The sequence below is a fragment of the Epinephelus lanceolatus genome, chromosome 17, assembly GCF_041903045.1.
Source record: "Epinephelus lanceolatus isolate andai-2023 chromosome 17, ASM4190304v1, whole genome shotgun sequence".
NCBI classification, from domain to species: domain Eukaryota; kingdom Metazoa; phylum Chordata; class Actinopteri; order Perciformes; family Serranidae; genus Epinephelus; species Epinephelus lanceolatus.
Genome location: NC_135750.1, coordinates 5,248,328 through 5,269,979, shown reverse-complemented (window position 1 = coordinate 5,269,979; position 21,652 = coordinate 5,248,328). Strand labels below are relative to the sequence as shown.

The 21,652-nt window shown below is 43.1% G+C and overlaps 1 protein-coding gene across 3 annotated transcripts in view; it reads right to left on the bottom strand.

The window, feature by feature from the left end:
• The window catches only part of atrnl1a (attractin-like 1a), a 445,178-nt gene that overhangs the window by 283,107 nt on the left and 140,419 nt on the right, over nucleotides 1-21,652 (bottom strand). For all 3 annotated transcript variants that reach the window (XM_033643351.2, XM_078160934.1, XM_033643359.2), the window contains 2 exons: nucleotides 12,253-12,501; nucleotides 11,950-12,087 (listed from right to left, as the gene is read on the bottom strand). In XM_033643351.2, coding sequence (XP_033499242.2) covers nucleotides 11,950-12,087; nucleotides 12,253-12,501 — 387 coding nt within the window. The remainder of the gene's footprint in view (nucleotides 1-11,949; nucleotides 12,088-12,252; nucleotides 12,502-21,652) is intronic.

The following is a 21,652-nucleotide window of genomic DNA, read 5'->3' as shown; positions in this document are numbered from 1 at the left end:
AGACATGAGTCACAGCTGCAGCTGACTGGAGATCAAAAAGGATCCACAAGCCGTTTAAAATCATATTCACAGAGCCATTTGTATGTGTGTTGGTTTGTGTGTAGGTGTGTGTGTGTCTTTTGGTTTTTCTATGCGCCCGTATGTTGACCAGTCAGACGCCAGGAATAGAGCTGCCAGAAGGAAGATGACTGGATACCGCCAAGAATGCTGGGTATTTTGCAATCTCGCCACAAGGCTCCACAGGTACATAAACACACACGGAAACACGCACAAAGACACACACACACACACGGACAGCAGGTGAGAGTGGATTTGGCAGCTTCTCCACAGAGAAGACTGAATGGAGCGACTCTGCAGGCAGCTTCCCTTGTCTGCTACTCTACTGGTGCTGAAGCTCAACAACAGCTGGCTCTGTCTGATCCATCACACACACACACACACACACATACACTACCCTGCTGTCCTGTCTGTCCTAGTCTCCGGTTGATGCTGCTGGGTTGCCAGTTTCTTGCAGAGACAGCACTCAACATCTCTATAGCTCCTGTGCTGAACACAAATTTACAGAGAGCTCCCGCTGTTGCACCCCGCTCACAGACTGTACATCAAAACCTCCAAATTAGGGACACAGAGTGATAGAAAGGAGAAGGACAGAGAGGGACAAGGGGGCGAAACAAAATCAGCTGGGACATAAGAGACCACTCTTATATATCAGCACTGGTCGTTTGTTCAAATGCTAAAATCTATTTTTAAGTTTCCCTGACAGGTGACCTCCTGTGATACTAAACAGAATTTTTATTTCTAACTGCCTGGGTTGCGATGGCAAGAAAACAATCTAATACTGCTTGTATTTGTAAAACAGGTCTTCATATTTTGAAGATAAACTCAAATGAATAGACACACAAAAGTAATCTCTCCCAGTCATCACTTATGACACACGAGAAATGTGTGGCTGTGTTTTTATCTGCAGAGACTGCCTTCTGCTTGTGTTTCCTTATGTTCTTCTTATTCGCCTGTGTTCGGGACGAATCTGAGCTGCATCCTTTGGGCATGGTGTGTAAAAAGTTGTGATCACAGGGTAGGGAAAAACCAATATAGTGTGGCAAAATGCCAAGAGGACAAAGCTCGGTTCAAAGCAAGAGTGAATTGGTTTTCACTTTCACTGGTGAGCACTGAAGGAGAGGACGTGGATGAGGAGTGACCAGGAGTTGGCCTGTTTTTTGTTGGACAGGGAGGTGACAGCAGTTAGCTTAGTTAGCTTGCTAGCTTGCTTCCATTACAACAAATGTAATGCTCCTTTAATAGTGCACTTTGATTTTGTAGCATACACAAACCGTGCCCTTCACTTTATAGTTCATTAAACATTAGTAACCAGATATAACCCGACCCTAACCTTACTGAGGTGAAAGCTGTAAAGGTCCAGTGTGCAGGATTTAGGAGGATATACTGGCATAAATTAAATATAATGGAATACTCAAAAAAAATTGCTGTATAATCACCTGAAAATAAAACTGTTGTGTTTGCGTTACCTTAAAATTACCTATTTACATCTACATAGGGGGCGGGTCCTCATTTATGGAGATTGCCATGTTGCTCCGCCATGTTTCTACAGCAGCCCAGAACAAACAAACCAAACTCTGACTCTAGATAGGGACTTTTCGCATCAGCCACCATAGCTAGAGGACCATCTGCTAGGGTTGGGTCGGTTCTCGGTAATACCAATTCGGTCCGGTACTCTGTCTTGGACCGGGTTTTATTTTTTGAGACCGACCGAACCACATACTCGGGCAGAACGTACGCGGAGCGGACGCCGTGGAGGTCCGCCCGGTGAAAGTGGACGTCCAGAAGCCCTGTGCGCGCAAAGCACGGCCGCGCGGACTCTGCTCCGTACACCAGACTGTTCGGCATGTATTTTTCACATCGCGGGGAAGTTTCACGGACATTTTTACACGTGGTCCACTCCGCTTATAGTACGCCCGAGTCTGTGAGCACCTCTTCACCAAGCGCACAGCAAGCAGGAGAGAGAGAGAGACTGAGACTGTCTCTGAGACTGAGCTAGGAGGTGCAAGTGCACATGCACCTCTACTTTAGCTTGGAGTTTGTTTAATAGTGACAGGGAGTCGATAATGGCAGACAATTTAGTCTCGACGAAATCAAAGAATGCGCCACTATGGCAACAATTATGGCTTTGAGCCAGATGAAGTAGGCAACCCTTGTTTGCACTGATTGACTAAGCTGCAAAATGTATTTGTAAGGAATAAAAGAAACAACTTGTTACTGTCACTCTGTTGTCCTAAGGTAATTTTTTATTTGAAATGAGTCAATTGCGCCCCCAAGTGGCGAAAATCCGGTATTACCGACTTGATGCGGTTTTTTACAAAAACCAGACCGTTTTTTTTTCTCATACCGACCCAACCCTACCATCTGCAATGAGCAGCGTCAGAGAATGGTAAAATGGTAAATGGACTGCACTTGTACAGTGCCTTACTAGTCTCCGACCACTCAGAACACTTCACACTACCACCCATTCACCCACACATTCACCCACTGGTGGCTGAGACTAACTGTACGTTCACACCAACAGTGACCAGAGATTCCAAAACGGCGGAAGTCTTTCATGTTCAATGAGAGCCTGGCGACTTGGGCAACTTGGGTGACCTGGTCATCAGCCGTGCGTCTTGGGCGACCAAAGTGACCGGAGTGGTCCAGCAGGGAGTAAAAACTTGTTGAACTTTATGGTAATGAGCTCTGACACAGTTCGGCAGCAACCAACCAGATTGCTGACGTGCCTCAATGAAGCAGGTCCCAGAGAACAAGCCATGTAACTTTGGATCCTACAGCACACTTGTTTCCACAATGGATATCGAGAAGTTTATTAATTGCGTTGGCGCCCACTCAGTCCTTTATAATATGTGGCTGTTCGGTTACAGAGACCAAAATAAAAAGAATGAGGCTTGGGACCGCGTCACGGAAAATAGTTGGTTGGTCTGGTGAGTTTTAAAGTGTGTAATGTGAGTAATAGAGGAGAGAATTGCAGGCTAATGTTGCAACATAGCATGCAAGTCTTCCTTGCTTGATTTGAATGGGATGACATACGTTTTCTGTTTTCATTGACCAAACATAACTTTCCGTTGGCAACTATGAGCTTTTTGAATGGACAACAGCAAGCAGCAACTACGCTGCTTTCAAGCCAGTAGTCGCTTTGCAGCTCCTTTAAATTGACAAGCACAACCGAACGTTCAGTGATTGTAGAGATGAGCAACTAGAGCGACCAAAGCTGCCACAAATATTTTTGACTGTCGTGCTTCTTGGGCGTCCGCGAGAGACTTTGCCTCTTTGAAAGCTTCTGGTTTGAACGTACAGAAACACATGAAGCCACCTGCTACTCATGAACAATTCACACGCACACACCAATTATACAGCCACCAGGAGAAATTTAGGGTTCAGTATCCTGGCCAAAGATACTTCAAAATGTGGACTGGAGGAGCCAGGAATCAACCGGCGATCTTACAATTAGAGGACGACCTGCTCTACCTCTGAGCCACAGCCGCCCCTAACACAGAAACACTGATCTGTAATGCCAACCTGCTTTATTTAGTGTTTTTACTGGTTTAAATCACTTGGTGCGTTTGTTTTGGGGAGAAGGAGACATCTGTGGATAATTCAGCTCCTGGTGAAAACTTACTGAATGTCCCCAGTCTCCGAAATGCCAAACAGCGTCTGAGAAACACTGATTTTTAACATAAAGCTGCTTTTTCAGTGTTTCTGCCAGTTTTAATCCCATGATCCATTTGTTTTGGAGAGGAAGAGACCTCTGCGGACAATTCAGCTCCCAGTAAAAACCTCCTGAACAATGAACACTGAAGGTATGCTGACCGTGAGAAGTTTCAGAGAGTTGCAATCTGCAATCCTCACCACTAGATGCCACTAAATCCCCCTAAATTTTACACACTGAACCTTTAAAATACTTTCATTTTATTTCATGTCTTTATTTATAAAAGTTTAACTTGCTAATACATCTGTGGGGTAACTTTTACATGTCAGTACCCACCTGTAGGTTGGCTGGAGTCTATGTGAAAGTATGAATGACTTGTAACAGTCAAAAAACGTCTTACTTTCCGAATGTCAGCTTGGGTTCACCTTAATTTAACTTAAAGTGCTTTAGTCTGGTTTTGATTACACTGGAAAAAAAGAATCGCTCTACTGGAAAGACGACAGCTGTCCCGAGCTAAAACTAATACCTAAAACTCATCCTCCACAGTTCATGTCAAGCACTCCTCTCTCTGTTTTAATAAATGTGTGACACATCCAGTGATAACTCACATATATTTATACATGGTATACTTTCCTTTACTTGTTGGAACAAACCAAAGAACACTCCACGTCCTGTGTGACCCAATAAAAAACAAGCGCTGAGCTGAACCTGCAAGAAATGATGAAACCCCACAAAACATCCTCGAGACCCAACAGCAACCTTTGACTTGTGTGGTGTTGCTACGTCTCACACGACCAGCATGACTGAGAGCCTCCACAGACAGCGAGACAGAGCCAGCGAGGCAGAGCACAGAGAGATAGAGTATCAGAGCGAGATGCAGACAGGGAGCTACTGATGTGAATCATGCAAAATTTATGGAAGCAATAAAACTGTTGAGCGTGAGGTGCCGGTGGCAGAAGAGCATTATACGCCGAAGCACCGGGTAGCGAAAGATAACAAGCACAAGAGAGAACACAAGCCCATGTCTTTTGCCTGGAAGACAATTAAGAGGGCAGCGTGGGAACCCACTCGCCCTCCTGCTGCTGCTGCTGCTGCTGCTGCTGCTGCTGGTGATACCTCACTAAACCTGAGCACTCGCAGAAATATGCCTCATTTATGAAGGTCTTTAAAGGAGCTTGATCATTTGCACAAAAGAAACCAGCTGACTGAGAGGTGTTACGTTAAGGAGAGAGATCAGGGAAGTGTGTGTGTGTCCTACAGCACTTTGATTATTCCAAAACCCTTGTTAACATTCAGCTGCTAAGAAATCAGATTATTCACCGATGCCCCCACTGTGTAGAGCAAACAAATGTGTGCTCTAGAAACTCGCTGTTAGTCAAGAAATCTGGTCGTCCAGCAAATTCAGCACGTCTCTGCTCTTCACCTCATCGAGCTTTCCCTTCATACAATACTTAATATAATTTAATACTTAATAAATGAGGCCATAGTTTTTCTTTGTTTGTTTTTAACTGCTATGTGTCCATGCATATTTTAAAGTCAAACTGTCACTGATTGTTTGACTGTCACTGAAACAATGCTAGTAACAACGTTGGTATGATACACCACCAGATGATGTCGTGTGAAACGCCGCTGGTGACAATGTGATATAAGGAGCTGGAAAGTCCCTTTTTTTCTGATGTCGGCCTTTTTTTAGATGACTAAGAACTAACGAATTGATGTCAACTTCAGCCTGTTACACGCATTGGGTGCAGTTCCATGATGGCTTCTCATACAGAATGAAATAAATCTGAATGAAATCATTCTGAATTAAAGTCTTTCCAGGTAGTTTACATGAGAAATATTCATTCTGAATGAGGGTTTACATGGGAGATCAGTTCAATCGCCTTTATTCAGGTCTGTGCAAGGTTTGGGGCAGGGAAGGTTTCTGATTGGATAGGGGGCGGGGCGGATGTTACGTGTTTACGTTTACCGGAAGAAAACACTGTAGTCCTCGCTCCGGATAACAAGATGCTTGACAATGCTGTTCTTAGTGCCTTTTTCAGGCTTGTTTTGCTTATATTCTTGAAGCAGCAGTACGACAACAACCTTGTTCTGCTAATGCTTCATCTGTTGAGGAGGAGAAGGGAGGTAGAAGGTCGAAGAAGGGAGGTAGAAGCCCGTGCTGTGGCGAATGGAAACCAGTGAGTGCAACAAGTCCGACTGCTCTATCTCAGCCCGTTGCTATGTGCGCTATAGACGTCATCGTGCCAGAAGGGCAAGGAAACGAGCATGCGCAGAAACACCGGAATGAACTTAAAGAAGAATGAGTGTATACAAGTGCGAGAAATTCTTTCATTCGGAATTAGAAACGGAATATTCCAGCCCCTTACGTTGGATTGAATTTTCAGTCGCATTGGCCATTTACATTCCGAATTAGGTGTTTACAAGATCACTTTTAATAGGAATGAACTTTAATTCCGAATGAAAAGGGAATTAAACTGTCCATGTAAATGCACTCAATGTCTGTTTTCAAAATACACTTCTGTTTTCACAGCTAATGTACAGTTTGCATACAGTCTCTTTCAGAATAAAAGCACTGCGTCAGTTCAACACTGCAAATGGACGTTTTTTTCCTTCAACAACAAACACACTTGGTTGTGTTTAGCCAATACAGGCATGTGGTTGGGTTTTGGAAAAAAGAACAGGGTTTGGCTTTAGAATCTTAGAAGCGAACACCAGCCTCTCGGGTGAAAGTTGGTGGTTGTTGGACTTATGCACCACTCCTCCCGCCTGCCCTACTCGTACTTCCGCTCCGGTTAACACTGGTCGCCGTTAATAACCGATGCTGATAACAATGCCAATGCAAAAAGGACAGCTTTTTCATGCATGTCTGACGCCAGGAGTCACTGACCAAGCGCCAGTATTTCAAGACTTCAGACCAGGTTGTGACTGACATCAGAAACATTATATGGCTGCCACCAATCAATCAATCAATCAATTTTATTTATAAAGCCCAATATCACAAATCACAATTTGCCTCACAGGGCTTTACAGCATACGACATCCCTCTGTCCTTAGGACCCTCACAGCGGATAAGGAAAAACTCGCCAAAAAAAACCCTTTAACGGGGAAAAAAAACGGTAGAAACCTCAGGAAGAGCAACTGAGGAGGGATCCCTCTTCCAGGACGGACAGACGTGCAATAGATGTCGTACAGAACAGATAACACTTTGAAATCGGGTTCAACAAACACCAACTTTCAACTGGAAGAGTGGTGTTTGCATCCTGTTAGATTATGAAGCCAAACCCTGTTCTTCTTTTCCTAAACCCAACCACGTGTGTTTGTTGTTGAAGGAAAAAAAAAGTCAATTCACGGTGTTGAACCGACGTAGTGTTTACTTTGAATGAGACAAAAACATATTTTGAAAGAAGGCAATGCATGTAACAGGCCGAACTTCACACAGCATCCATCTCATTTACAATGATATACATCAGGGGAAAGAAATATATTTACAGATTTGAGAAAACAGTCTAATCAAATGTTTCATGTATTTGCTTGACAAACAATCAACTAATGTCTTCAGCACTAAACTCAAGCAGCACAAGCTGAGCACAGTTCTTGTCCACATGTATCAGCTGTGCCTTGTGACTCAACGTCACAGTTTCAAGGAGGCAGAGCTTAAATCCACCTCAACTCTCTCATTAATGCTCCACTGACCAAACCACAGACCACACAACCACTCTGTGACACAACTGTGGCTGCACTACTTCCAGGTGCGGATGTTTCTCTCTGCAGAGCCAGCGCACACACTCCAGCACAACGATTCCAGTGATGAATGTGAACACAAAAATGTTTAGAAAACATCGTTCTGTCTCCGCTGTAATAAAAACCAGACATGAACTCAACACAACAAAGACTCCCAGGATGTGCATGAAAACATGCAGGTTTCCCATCAGCCTCTAAATTGCACGCTCTCCTCTGAGGGACTGAAAGTCTAAACACACATCCAACATGTTGTCAGCCGCAGCTCTGAAGGGTGGAGCGGGTGCCTTTGATTTCGTATGTGTGCGGCACAAGGTGAACGGCACATTCGGAGAAAAGGGAAACTAATGCCCTGCGCACACACACAGACACACAAACACATACACTTCATCCAGATTTGACAAGGTTAGTTAATCATCTGTCACAGGGACAGGGGAACGGACGGACTCCTTTCTCCTCTGTCTGTCCTCCGTCTCTTCCTCTATTCATCCCTCCATCTTCTCCTCTATTCCTTCATCGTCTTTCTGTCCAAGGGCAACTGTCCTTCTCCACCCATATTAACCTTGTACATCTTTCCACATCTCTTTTTCTCTCTCTGTCTTTGTCTCTGTTTCCTCCTTTCTCACCCTGTCTCCCTGTCTCCCTCCTTACCCTCCCCCTCTCCTCTACAACCCTCTGAGCCGAGGCCTTTTCCCCTCCCTGGTAGGCGAAGCGGTCTCTCTATCATTCAGTCCTCTAATCGGCCACACATCATTGCCTCCCAGCCATTTAGCCCAAGGTAAATGTAGTGGTCCTTTTTATAAAGAGAGATGGAGAAGGAGAGAAGGATGAATGGATTGATGGACGGATGAGGAGAGGGGGAAAATCTGGGACAGAGACTTGCTGTGAACTGTAAGAGGGACTGATGGAAGTACAGAGGAAGTGAAGGAAGGAGGAAATGAAGGGAGAGGTGAAAGAAGGTAAAGGAAGGAAGCAGGATGGAGGTGGATGGATGAGTGTGTGGTCAGCACAGGGAGGGAGGAGAGAAAAAGGAAAAGATAAGGAATGAAATGAAAGGAAAATGAAAGGAAAGGAAAGGAAAGGAAAGGGAAAAAAGGAAAGGACAAAAAGGAAAGGAAAGGACAGTAAAGAAAAGGAAAGGAAAGGGAAGGAAACGACAAAAAGGAAAGGAAAGGAAAGGAAAGGAAAAGAAAGGAAAAGAAAGGAAAGGACAAAAAGGAAAAGAAAGGGAATAAAAGGAAAGGAAAGGAAAGGAAAGGAAAAGAAAGAAAATGAAAGGAAAGGAAAGGAAAGGAAAGGAAAGGGAAGGAAATGACAAAAAGGAAAGGAAAAGAAAGGAAAGGACAAAAAGGAAAAGAAAGGGAATAAAAGGAAAGGAAAAGAAAGAAAAGGAAAGGAAAGGAAAGGAAAAGAAAGGGAATAAAAGGAAAGGAAAAGAAAGAAAAGGAAAGGAAAGGAAAGGAAAAGAAAGGAAAGGAAAGGACAAAAATGAAAGGAAAGGGAATAAAAAGAAAGGAAAGAAAAGTAAAGGACAAAAAGGAAAGGAAAGGAAAGATAAGGAAGGGAAGGACGAGAAAGGAAGGGGAAGGAAATTAAAGGAAAGGAAAGGAAAGGGAATAAAAGGAAAGGACAAAAAGGAAAGGAAAGGAAAGGAAAGGAAAGGAAAGGAAGGAAAGGAAAAGAAAGGAAAGGAAAGGAAATGAAAGGAAAGGAAAGAAAAGGAAAGGAAAGGAAAGAAAAGAAAAGGAAAGGAAAGAAGCAAAGAAAGAGAGACAAAAAATGTTAGTAAAGACGATGAGAGGTGAGAAAAAACAAAGCAAAGAAAGGAAAAGCGATGAGAGAGGAGGCAAGAAGAGATGACCAGAGAGGAAGAACAAAGAGAAGACACAAGTGCAAGAAAGGGAAGTAAATGAGGAGAGAAGAGAATGGATGAAAGGAGGGAAAGGGATAGATAAATTGAACGAATATAGCATGACCCATAAAAGGAAAGGAGGCATAAAGGAGGTGTCAGAGTGGAATATGTGAGGGGAAAATGTGAGCAGGTGATGTTAAAGAAAGCACAAGAAAAAGCCAAAAAGACGGAGAGACAGAAGAGAAAATGCTGCAAAGAAAAGCAAAGTAGAAGAGAAAGTGCATCACAGGCTGTCCTGTACGCAGGCGACGAGAGGCGTGCATCTATCAGCGCCTCGCTCGCTGTGAGAAGCCGCCAGGGACGGAGACACCAGTCAACTCAGGAAATAAGAAAATGATTAAGAGCGATTTAATGTCATGCCGCCGCCAAGCCAAAACGCACATCTGTCACAGCGAGACTGATGTTACTGCACCTCCCTCTCACTTCTCCCCCCACCTCACTCACACTCCAGCAGTCACTCACTCATTCATTACACTCTCCCATCACCATCCAGGCCCACTCATATACCTTCCTCACCCAGCCCCCCCGAGCCTTCACATCACACACACACACACACACACACACACACACACACACACACACTCTCATCTTCCTGTGGTTTCTGCTTTTTATCATCCAGCTCACACACGTATAATCTGTTGTTAACAACTGCAGCTATGGGATTTGTTACGATTATTTCCATATGAGGCAAAACAAAGCTGCTGACACACAGAAACACACACGGATACACACGAAACACGTGTGTGTCTGTGTGAGCCTGCATCAGCAACATCTCCCCCTCTGCTGTTCACCAGGAACAACAAGACTCTGCTGCTGCTCCGTCTCTGTCTGCAGACCACTCTCCTGTCCAAACAACACACGTAGTTTCCCTTTTCACTGCTCCACAACACCACAACACAAACCACAGCCCACACTCACTGCTTTTAAACACTGCCCCCATCAGGTTGTTTGTGCCTATTACAGCGCTGTGGACGGCCCGCAGCAGGTGAGACATGTTTTTAATCACTCATTAATCCTTTAAAAGTAATTCAGAGCAAAAAGTGAAGGCAGCACATAGTTTAAAAGAGGGGTATTCATCCAAAACACACTGGGAAAGTCTCTACGAACTTTATTTTTCTTGCAGCAAACTTGTTTCCCAGAGATATCCTGTTCTTTATTTTTGAAAATAAAAATGTCTCTGTCTTGACACAAGGCAGGTTGCTGCAGTAGAAGATAAAAATCCAAGGAAATAATGAGGGCCTGTGTCCACATCACTTATTTTTCTTAGCACCAGTGTCTTTTTTCAATTGTTCCCAATGAGGAGAATATGTGGCCGCATGTGGCCACCTAGAGAAAAAGCAGCATCGTTTTTAAGAATACTCTGCTTTTTGAACTTTTCAGAAAGACGCTGGTGACGTCACTGCCACTTGAATGTTCTACTTTTATTACTGTTCTCTTTTAAAAGTTGATGTTGACAGTGTAGTCAACCCTCTGTTAATGTAGCTTTGCATTAGCTACCTAGCTATTGTTGGATTCAAGATATTGTTGTCATAGAAACATGCCAACGCAGAGCATGTCTTAAAAAAAAGAGCTGGGAGCGTTTTTAATGAAGCACTGGGATGAAGCGCCCTGCCACTGCTTTTCTGCTGAAGAAAAACTCTATGTGGACACAGGCCCTAAAAGAAGGAAAGGTCATAATGTCAGTAGCCATGTTTCCATCAGCCTGTTTAGATGCGCATCTAGAAGTATCACATCGGAAAATTATGATGGAAACGCCAAAATTAGAATTAAAATCCCCTGATTCACACAAACTAAAATACACTCGCTTTAGCTGGGTTTTGGTTGATTCAGAAAAATGCTGATTCACAAAACAGGGGATGGAAACAGTTATGTTGGAATTAAGTCTGACGTAGCGCACCTCTCTCCATGGTGATATCCACACTCCGGGTCGGGAAGGCGGTAATGCATTTACAAGCTGGTTGCCAACCGCCAGAAAACGTAGAAGAAGAAGAATGCGAGACTTGTTTTGTTTCCGGTTCTGCGGAAAACATGCGCAAGTTCGTAGTTTTCACCAAAGTCCGTACATTTAATGGAAACACACAGGATTCGTATTTCTTTTAATGCGCATTTCCCAATGATTCAAATCACTTTTGGATGGAAACATAGCTAGAGACAGCGTTCGATCTTTGCATTAAAGCCAGAGTGTGGTGTCAGTACAACCATCAACCATTGCATCATATCTTTGTTGCCATCTTTGTGAAGTAGCTTCCACTTGTGGTGCTCGAAGCGCCAAAAAATACATTTAGAATACTCAACCGTAACGTTTCTTTCTAGAAATCATGACCCGACTACTCAAGATAATCCACAGACCTTTTTGCAGTTTCACGTAGGAACTATTTTCTTTCTACCAAACTACCATTGTCAACCATATCACAGGACAGAAGGAATAGTGCATCTACTCAAGAGGCTTGTGACAGAAAGAGGTGTCAACATTAATGGCGTTCTCCTCGGTCGAGCTTGAACGATAGCTGGCAGACAACTCCACAGCCAATACCTTCAACACTCTAAAATAAACATAAACATGTGGTGTGACCTTTGCACTCACCATTGCACTTCCCTCCGTTGGTCGGGTCGCCATAGTAACCAGGCATGCAGCTCTGGCAGTGCAACCCTGCTGTCAGGTTTCCACAGTGCTCGCACACGCTGCCGTTCACACACCTGCTGTGGCCATTACACTGACATGCTGCGGGGACACAAACACAAACACAAGATGCACTTTGTGAAGGTTTTGTTCTGTTTTCGATGAAAGAGGTGTCGACAGAACGCCACAGACAAATGATACGATTTGTTTCAGTTTTATTCAGCTGGGTGACAGAACGCAGGCGGTGTGTTGCGGTGAAGCACTCACCAGGACATTCGATGAAGGCCCAGTTGTATCCTCTGTCAGATAAACAGAGACCCTGATCCAGCACCATGTCCCTGTCTCGTAGCCTGTCTCGGTCTCGGGGCCCAGCCCTGGTGCCAGCAGGCTTCAGAGGGCCTCGATAGGACCCCTCCATGCAAACCCCCCTGCCGGTGTTACTGGGATCACCACACCAACCGCACTCCGTCCTCTCCAAACACTCAGCACATGTCCTCAGACCTGAACAGTTCTGGGCTGCAGAGAGATATGACATAGGGAGGGAGAGAGGAGGAAAAGGAGAAGAGAGAAGGACTTAAAACAGGGTGACACTAGTACATTTAAAACAGTTAACGCAGGACGTTTGGGGCTTGGCCCAGACCTCTGTCGTGGGTCCAAGTGATCCACCCCAATAGTGACCATGGATGCATTGCGAAAGACCTATTTTTTTTGCTAAAACTAGATTTGAAGTGTTCTGTTGGAAGACACTCTTGACACACATTGAATGTGAAGCATCTTCAGCTACCGTGATGTCACCCACTGGTTTGTTGACTCCCATTTTGAAGCCTTAAGTTCAGAATTACAGCTGTCGCCGTCTTGGTTTTTGGTAGGAGGCCCCGGGGCAGACCCAGAATACACTGGAGGGACTCCATATCTCATCTGGTCAGGGAACGCCCCAAGTTGCTGGGGAGTGGGACGTCTGGAATACCTTGCTAAACCTGCTGCCCCCCCTGACCAAGCTTCGGGTAAGTGGTTGAAAATGGATGGAAGGAAGGAGCCATATCTGGGTGAGAGGCTGGCGCTGTGGAGAAGCGAGGGGTGAATCTGACATGTTTGACATGTTTATTTCTAATGGGGTCTGACTGGGTTCTGTGTTGGCTTCATTTTTTAGCCCCAGAGGTTGCTGCTTGGTACAAAAACTCTACGTCAATGTATCACGCCATGCAATACAAAATGAATGCTGTGGTCACTACAAGTCGATACTATTGCAAGATTGCTTACTTTGGCAGTGAACATTTTGCCAATACATTCAGTATCAACATATCTGCAACTTGCCAGGTATGCTAATTAGCAACATTCCCTCATTATCCATCCATCCATCCATCCATTTTCATCCCCTCATCTGGGGCTGGGTCGCGGGGGCAGCAGGCCAAGCAAAGCACCCCAGACGTCCCTCTCCCCGAAGATGCTTTCCAGCTCCTCCTGGGGGACCCCAAGGTGCTCCCAGGCCAGATGAGATATATAATCCCTTCTGCATGCTCTGGGTCTGCCCCGGGGCCTCCTGCCAGCGGGACGTACCTGGAACACCAAGAGGGATCCTTATCAGATGTCCGAACCAACAAAGCTGACCCCTTTCGACATGAAGAAGCAATGGCTCTACTCCTGAGCCCAGCCACCCCACAGAGGAAGCTAATTTCGGCCGCTTGTATCTGCAACTCTTTCTTTTGGTCACCATCCAGAGCTTGTGACCATTATGTTAATAGAAAATGTAATTTCCTCTGCATTACATTTCCTTCAAAACGTATTTACTGTTTCAAATTAGTTGCATCTAAATGTGACTTGCGGGAGAAAGGTCTGTCTGTGCGCAGTCTGTCCTTCACACTGTACTATAGTTAATCCAAACAGCTTCAAGCAAAGCATAAACACAATAAACACCTCCAGTGATATAATCTACCTCCTCTAATACACTTAGCGTCTTTTGTTCTCACCTTTTCTCTGACCCTCAACATTTATAAAGAAATTGACTTTTGGTTCTCACACCATTCCATGTTTTGAGAAGTGCATTTGTATTCATAAAGTGGATGTGACATTCAGAAACACTTCACTGGTGCAAATTAAAAATGACACATTTCTTTTATGGTATGGCATTCTTGTAAAAGAAAACAAAATCTCCATGCCGAAGCCCTTTGTTGTTGACTGAATGTGGCGATATGCGACCGGAATAAGAAGTCGTTTTTTTTCTGGAGAGGCCGGCCTTCCGAAGTTAACTTTACAGCTTGTTTTGAATCCTCCACTCTTGTTTTGCTCTCGTCCACAACTCGTCTTCCTGTCATAATAAATTTCAGTCTACAAAGCGAGGGTGGGAATACACACTCGCAGAGAAAGAGAGCAAGGTGGAACTCTGTGGGTATCTCGGCGTGTACACAAGGAAACCAAAAGGTTGAGAGAAGCTATCCGAGGTGTTGTTTCTTATAGCCCAGCGAGGTGATTCAAATGCAGCGTCAAGTAAAATTAGCATTTTCACCAGAAGTTGTTTCTCTTTTGAACACGAGCCATTTCCATAAGCCACAGATGTTCTAGCTGAACATGTATCTCTTTCTCTGTGTCCCTGCTAGCTGCTTGAAATACACCCCCTGTCCTCTGTATGTGTGTTTGCGAGCTCCCCGTTGCATTATTCAGCTGTAGCAATGCTGATGCATTTGTTCTCTCTCCCCCTTTATAATTACAAACTTCTTCTCCCCCTCTCTCAGATTCACTCTTTATCTTCTCTCTGCCACATTTTTATCCTCCTCTTTTGCATCTTTTTTCCTCCTATTTCTATTCACTAAGCCATCTTCCCCTCTTGTGCTCTTTCAGGGCTGCTTTCTTCACCACTATAACCCTCTTCTCCCTCATTTCCTGTCATTTTGATTTCATTAATTTTTTTTCTGGGTGACTTTAAACACTGCAGGCATATATGAAATCACAAAGACTGGAACCCTATTACTTTTTCTTCATCTCCTCTTGTTGTCTCTCCCCTACTGTGCTTCTCCCTCCAGTTTTTCATTTTACCTCCCCTTCTTCCCTCCCTTCTTCTTCTTCTCCTCTGACAACACATTGGATCTTCACTATAGTCAACAGTTCAAAGCAAGGCAGTTCAACAGAATATCCCTAATCCACCACACCGGAGGGTTTCCTTCACTAGAAAAGCACATATTTACATACCCAAGAGCAGACTTTAATATCCAATAAATATACCAGGCCTGTTTATCATTTTCAAATATGATTCCAATTGCAGGAAATTGGTAGCGGCTCTTTGTAAGCCTCTCACTTTTCATGTGCCAAACCTTAACATTTTAATAAAACGCAATGTTTTGCTTCTCTTTGGTTTAATAGATCCAATTTACGCCCATTTTGCAGCAGCCATTTTGTGTCCCTCCAGGTCAAGTCATTAGACTCGCAGTGCCAGCACCATTCTGCCTCACTCATTATGATCGAGCGACGCTCAAAAGGCGTTTGGTTGATAGTTCTTCCCTTCACATTAACATAAAGCTCCTTCTGCACCTGGCTGAACGCTAGATTTGGCACTGCTCTCTCAACTGTTTTTATGTCAAATTTATATTAAAAAGAAAAAAGAAAAACTAGAATTACCACCTCGCAGTTGTTTGCCTCCATGAACAAGTCAATTTGCACTTACAGTTCACATCCATGTCTGTGAAAACATGGATGCTTCACGCACATCTTCACCCCGGCAGCACAGAGGATCTATACAATCAGCACAGTTTCAAGGTGGATACCAAAGATTAGAGTCACCAATTCAGTATCTGACCATACGTGAAATGTTGTCATAATTAGCCTAAGAATTCTCGAGTTATGGCCAAAAACATGTTTTGTGGGGTAATAGTGACCTTGTTGCTTGTGGTTTGACCATCAAATTCTAATCAGACTATCCCTGTCTCCAGGTGGACGTTTGTGCCAAATTTGAGAAAATCCCATCATGGCCTTCTTGAGATATCCCATTGACAGGAATGAGATGGATTCAAGGTCACAATGACCCTGCCCTTTGGCTGACAAAATCTAATGAGTTGATCCTTGACTCAATGTGGATGTTTGTGCCAAATTTGAAAAAAAAAAAAAAATCTTGAGGTTCTTGAGATATTGTGTTCACAAGAATGAGACAACTGAAGTCACAGTGATCTTGACCTTTTACCTATGACCACCAAAATCTTATAAGTTCATCATTGACTCAAAATAGATGTTTGTGCCAAACATGAAGAAATTCCCTCTCTGCATTATCGAGATGTTGCATTTTCATGAATGAGATGGATGTGGAGTCACAGTGACCTTGACCTTCGACCTATACCCACAAAAATGTAATTACTTAATCGCTGAGTCCAAGTGGATATTTGTGCCAAGGTTGAAAAAACAACTCCCTCAAGGTGTTCTTGAGATATCGCATTTACGAGAATGACACAGGCGCAAGCTCACAGTGACCTTGACCTTTGACCACCAATATCTAATTAGTTCACCCTTGACTCAAGGTAGATGTTTTTGCCAAATTTGAAAAATAAATAAAATCCTTCAAGATGTTCTTGAGATATTACATTTACAAGAATGAAACAGTCTCAAGCTCACAGTGACCCTGACCTTTGACCACCAAATTCTAATCAGTTCATTGTTGAGTCATAGTGGATGTTTGTGCCAAAAGTGAAATAAAGATCCCTCAAGGTGTTCTTGAAATATCACACTTATGAAAATGAGATGGCTGCAAGATCACAGTGACCTCAACCTTTGACCAAATCTAATTAATTCATACGTGAGAAAAAAATAAAAATAAAAGAAAAAAGAGAAATCCCTCAAGGTGTTCTTGAGATATTACATTCACAAGAATGAGACAGATGAGGTGACCTATGACATAAATGTAATCATCCAAATTGAAGAAATTCCCTCACGGTGTTCTCAGCACAGAGGCATAATACACACAAAAAGGGAAAAAGACGCTTCTATGGACACAGTCTCATTTCTCAATAACTTTTCACCAAAATCTTTTTTCAGACACCCTGATGTGACAAACAGGCATTTTGTTCCACACATGAGAAAACTTTCTGTCCTGGACTTCTATTATAAGCTGGAAACTAAATTCACCAAACTTTTAACTTTTTGGGATGTTTGGAAGCCAAAGATCAAGACAGATCTATTAATATTAGTCATGCTGATTTCAGCCCTGCTGGCTTCACGGCTATTTTAAATTTTTGGCAAAACATTCTGTTTTACCTCCTCTCCAATCTTCACCAACTTTGGGACACAAGCCAGAAAAAAATATTACTGTCTTAAGAAACTGTATTATTTTCTAGTTTTATATCTTCAGTGCATGGTGACATAATCTTGTCTACACTCAGTTAATTGCAAAAAAAGATGAAGACAGTGAGGCCAGAGAGAGGTGCGATGGCATCGCTCGTATACCTTAAAATATATTCTAATGCACAGTTAATCTCTACACACAGACTGCCTCCCTGAACTCACACTGCAAGGTGCATTAGCGGCTCTGGACTGCAATTCATTTGCGAAACATGTCAAAATCAGTGACAGCAAATGGATCAAAATTTTCCGGCATCTGTCTGCATGCCACAAATATGATGAAACGGGCCCCGAGGACACAAAATGACACAAGAAAAAGCAGCTTGCACACAAGTGAGAGACCAATTCCTGCATGGATGGAAACTGTTAGCTGATCACTTATGTAACTGTGGTGTGTGTGTGGATAATATAATCTACCTGCTATGTTATCTATGCCTGAGCCTATTTTTAATAGTATTTCCAACTATCTGGCTTCATCTGTGTTCCACGTGGAAAGAATTAAGAGAGGTTATTGCTTCGTGTAGTCTAGTGCCTGCAGGGTTTACAAGGCTTTAGTTTTAGTTAACAGCACCAAAGATTTAGCTGTACCTCATACTATTACATGACATTAGCTCCAGGCTGTTTCCAGGGTGAATGTTCTTTTGGATGGTGCCTGTATTTCCCATGAGGCTGGAAAACATATTTCATGATTAAAAAACTGAACATGTGATCTAATCATGGTCCAAAGATGAAACTGTTGACTGACTGTTTGACTCCCGGCTATTTTCCACCTTGTGGACGTTGACCAAAGATAAAAACAGAGACAATGATTTATGTACTTCAAACTGCTTAAATAGTAGCACTCCTCTAATTTCATGCAAAAGGGCGATTATCCCCTCCTTGCTCTGTGTTTGCATACACAGCTCAGCAGCAGAGTAAAGACTCTACTGTACTGATGACAGCGGGTGAGCGGAGAGGCATAACTGTAATTTAATTTCCATTTATTGCACTTTACTGCGATTGAATTATGAGTTATGGCTGGTACACTTAACACGTGTACAGAGAAGAACTCTGCTTTATTGGTGAGGCTTTTTAATCTCTTTAAGGTCCTGTAAAATTCACCTAAGGCAAACCCAAAGTAAATTTAAGCTGTTCTTGTTCCATCTTCAGTACATGTACATGCATGGTCTCATGTGAAAGGTAACACTCTTCCTAACAGCCAGAATCACTATAAGTGCTTCTGTCATTGAGTTAAATTAAATTTCAGCCAACACATTCTCACTCCGACCTCGTCACATATCAACGTTTGGTCATGGACTTTTCACGTCCAAATACAACATGCAAGGTACCCTGGGTGAGTTGGTTGTTGACGCTCTGGGACACCATGTGAAGTTCTGTCTGTCTTTCAAAATAAATGCTCTACGTTGGTACAACACCACAAATTGATGTTCTTTTTCCCTACAAAAGCACGAGGTTGGGTTTAGGAAAACAGGGTTAGGCTTTATAATCCCACGGGACGCGAGCACCACTCTCCTGGGTAAAGGTTGGTGTTTGCTGGACCCATCCACCACCTCTCCACCCACCACACTCGGACTTTCACCACTTTAGTTTCGTTCTTGTCCTGCCGTGTTTCCCCCTGATGCCGCCGACCGCCATTGGACGTCTATTTTCATCAAACTACAAGAGATGTGTTCCTTTATGGAGTTAGATTTGTGTCTTTATTACATGCGAGAAAATAAATGATATGAGAGAGAAAAAAATGTTTGAGAGAAAAAGTTTTCACACTGATAGCAAAAATTAATAATATTTGAGACTAAAAAAAAAACATTTTCTCTAAAAAAATTGTTTCTCTCAAAACATTTCTTCTCTCATACAAAATGTTTTCACACTGATAGCAAAAAAATAATATTTGAGAGTGAGGTTTTTTCTCGGAAATCATTTTTTTAAATCTCAAATTATTTTTTTAGATTCTATGACAAAATACTTTCTCTCAAAAATTTTTTAGTCTCAAATATTTTGCTATCAGTGTGAAAACTTTTTCTCTCAAATATTTTTTTTTCTCTCAAACATTTTTTTTTCTCTCAAACATTTTTTTTCCTCTCATATCATTTATTTTCTTTATTTTCATGCAATAAAGACACAAATTTAACTCCACATTCCTTCAGCTCAGGCCCTGGTTGGCTACTGAGGCCATAGCAGTGGCACTGGAAGCTCCTATTGGCTCAAATGAGGTGTCAATGGAAAGGTCAGGGGTTCACTAGACTGTTTATTTACATGCATAACTGTAGAAAAATGGATACAATGTGGAGAAATTTGAACATTTGAAATGATGCAACAGCAGATCATGAATATCTGTGGATGTAATAAAGTGTGGACTAAATATTTCGCTGAATTTAAATCGTCCGGAGTACCGTCAGTGTGAGGAATGACATGGGAGCTGTGTAAGATCTGATTCGGTCTGGATAATATGGCTCTGTGAATTAGGATAATGCTACATAGGTGAGTTATAACTTTGTTTGCTGTATGACAGAAGCTTTTATCGAGCCTGCTTCAGTGGTTGGATCTTGAAATGGTCGTCATTATTGGCACCATGAAGAGTGTAGCTTTCGAACGATATGTCGAATTAGTAACCACTGATGAACCTAAGATGAAAAGTGAAAATTCAACAGATAAATTTAAACGTCTAGAGCCATGCTAGTTGAGTTTTAAAGAACAAGGCTTTGATACACAGATCAACTCAATTTTCATAAAATCTCTGGTCAAAGCCGGAGAACACCATATCTGTAGGGTTTCCATCAACGTCATTAGAAAGAGGATGAACATAAACTAGGTCAAATCCAGAAAGACGTGTGTTTGCATCTCAGCCTGCGCCACAAAACATCACTCACTAGAAAATCTGCATTAAGGCTCTCAGGCTCTGAGTTGCCGTCGTCACTTAGAGACCGAGAGCCTTAATGCCTTTAAAGTTCTGTCGACAGAAAACATTGCGCACAACATTCCTCCAGCGCTGGCTGCTGTATAGACCTCCACCACCACCACATGACGTATGTGATATAAACAGAAAAAATGTCGACTCTATTTTGTGTACCTTTCCAACACCTTCCCAAAATATATGGCTCTATTGAAATCAGGATACTAGTTGTCGTTCATTGACAGAAATAACCAGGAGGATACCTGCACACAACAGATGTCAAATGTTCTGAGGAACTAAGGCTACCTTGTTGCAGCAAAGAAGGATTGCTTGTTCCTGCTGGGGGAATTTTCATCTTATCAAATATTCTCTCAGCACAATCGTCTCGGTGCCACATTCTGTTCATCACACCGGGTTTGATATTTGCCGTCCCTGGATAGCACGTATCGTCTGGCTTCATCTTGTGTAATCCATTTGCTCCTACAGTACTTGACAGTTAGCAGCGCTGAAGCCAGCAGCACACAGATCTGTGAGCCTCCATACATAATACATCAAGTATAGGAGCCATAAGCTGCCTTCTCCTTCGCTCCTCTCGTAGCATGTGGAGCTACAAAACAGCAGACAGACGACATGTGTCAGAAAAACACACACATATACACACACACACGTCCTGTGAGGATTGCCTCAGAGAATATAAGCCTATTTCTCTGTGCAGCAAAACCAATATCAGCTACAACAATGTTACCATCAAATGGTCTGCCTGTGTGTGTGTGTGTGTGTGTGTCACGTGTCTATGAACAGAATACACACAGTGAGTGACCCAAAGAATAAAAACACCTGTTTAATCTCATCTTTGTGTTTAAACTGTTGCAGTAGTTTTGTTTTCAGAGGACTGGAGTCAGACTGGAGGTGTTTCTAATACTTCTGTTTCTCCGTACAGTGTGGGGTAGTGAAATGTTTTATATTTGTACTACAGCATTTCGGATTTGAAACAGCGCGTTCGCACTGTATAGTATGGAGTATTCAGAGGGTTACTTTTAAATTGTATTCAACTACAGATTACTGAACATACAGGTGAATATGGGTGAAGTGGAAAATCTTGATCATCTTGTTCTAATGCAATGATCTGCTGGGAAACGCTCGGTCTCGGCCTTCAGGTGGATGCCGCTTCACAGTCACCACCGACCCAAACATCGTTGCAGACCAAGTAAACCCCTTCAAGACACTCTCCGTTAGCAGGAGCCCACCAGCTGGTCAATGCACCATACCACACCTAAAAAACTGCTCAGGATTGGCCCAAGGAACAGGACAAAGAGTTCAAGGTGTTGACCTTGCCTCTGAAATCCTGGTCGAGCATCCGTGGGACTTGCTGGTACCCCATCTCACAACCCACAAGACCAAAAAGATCTACTCAACGCCCTGGTACTAGACACAGGACTCCCCCCATAGGTCCCGTGTCTG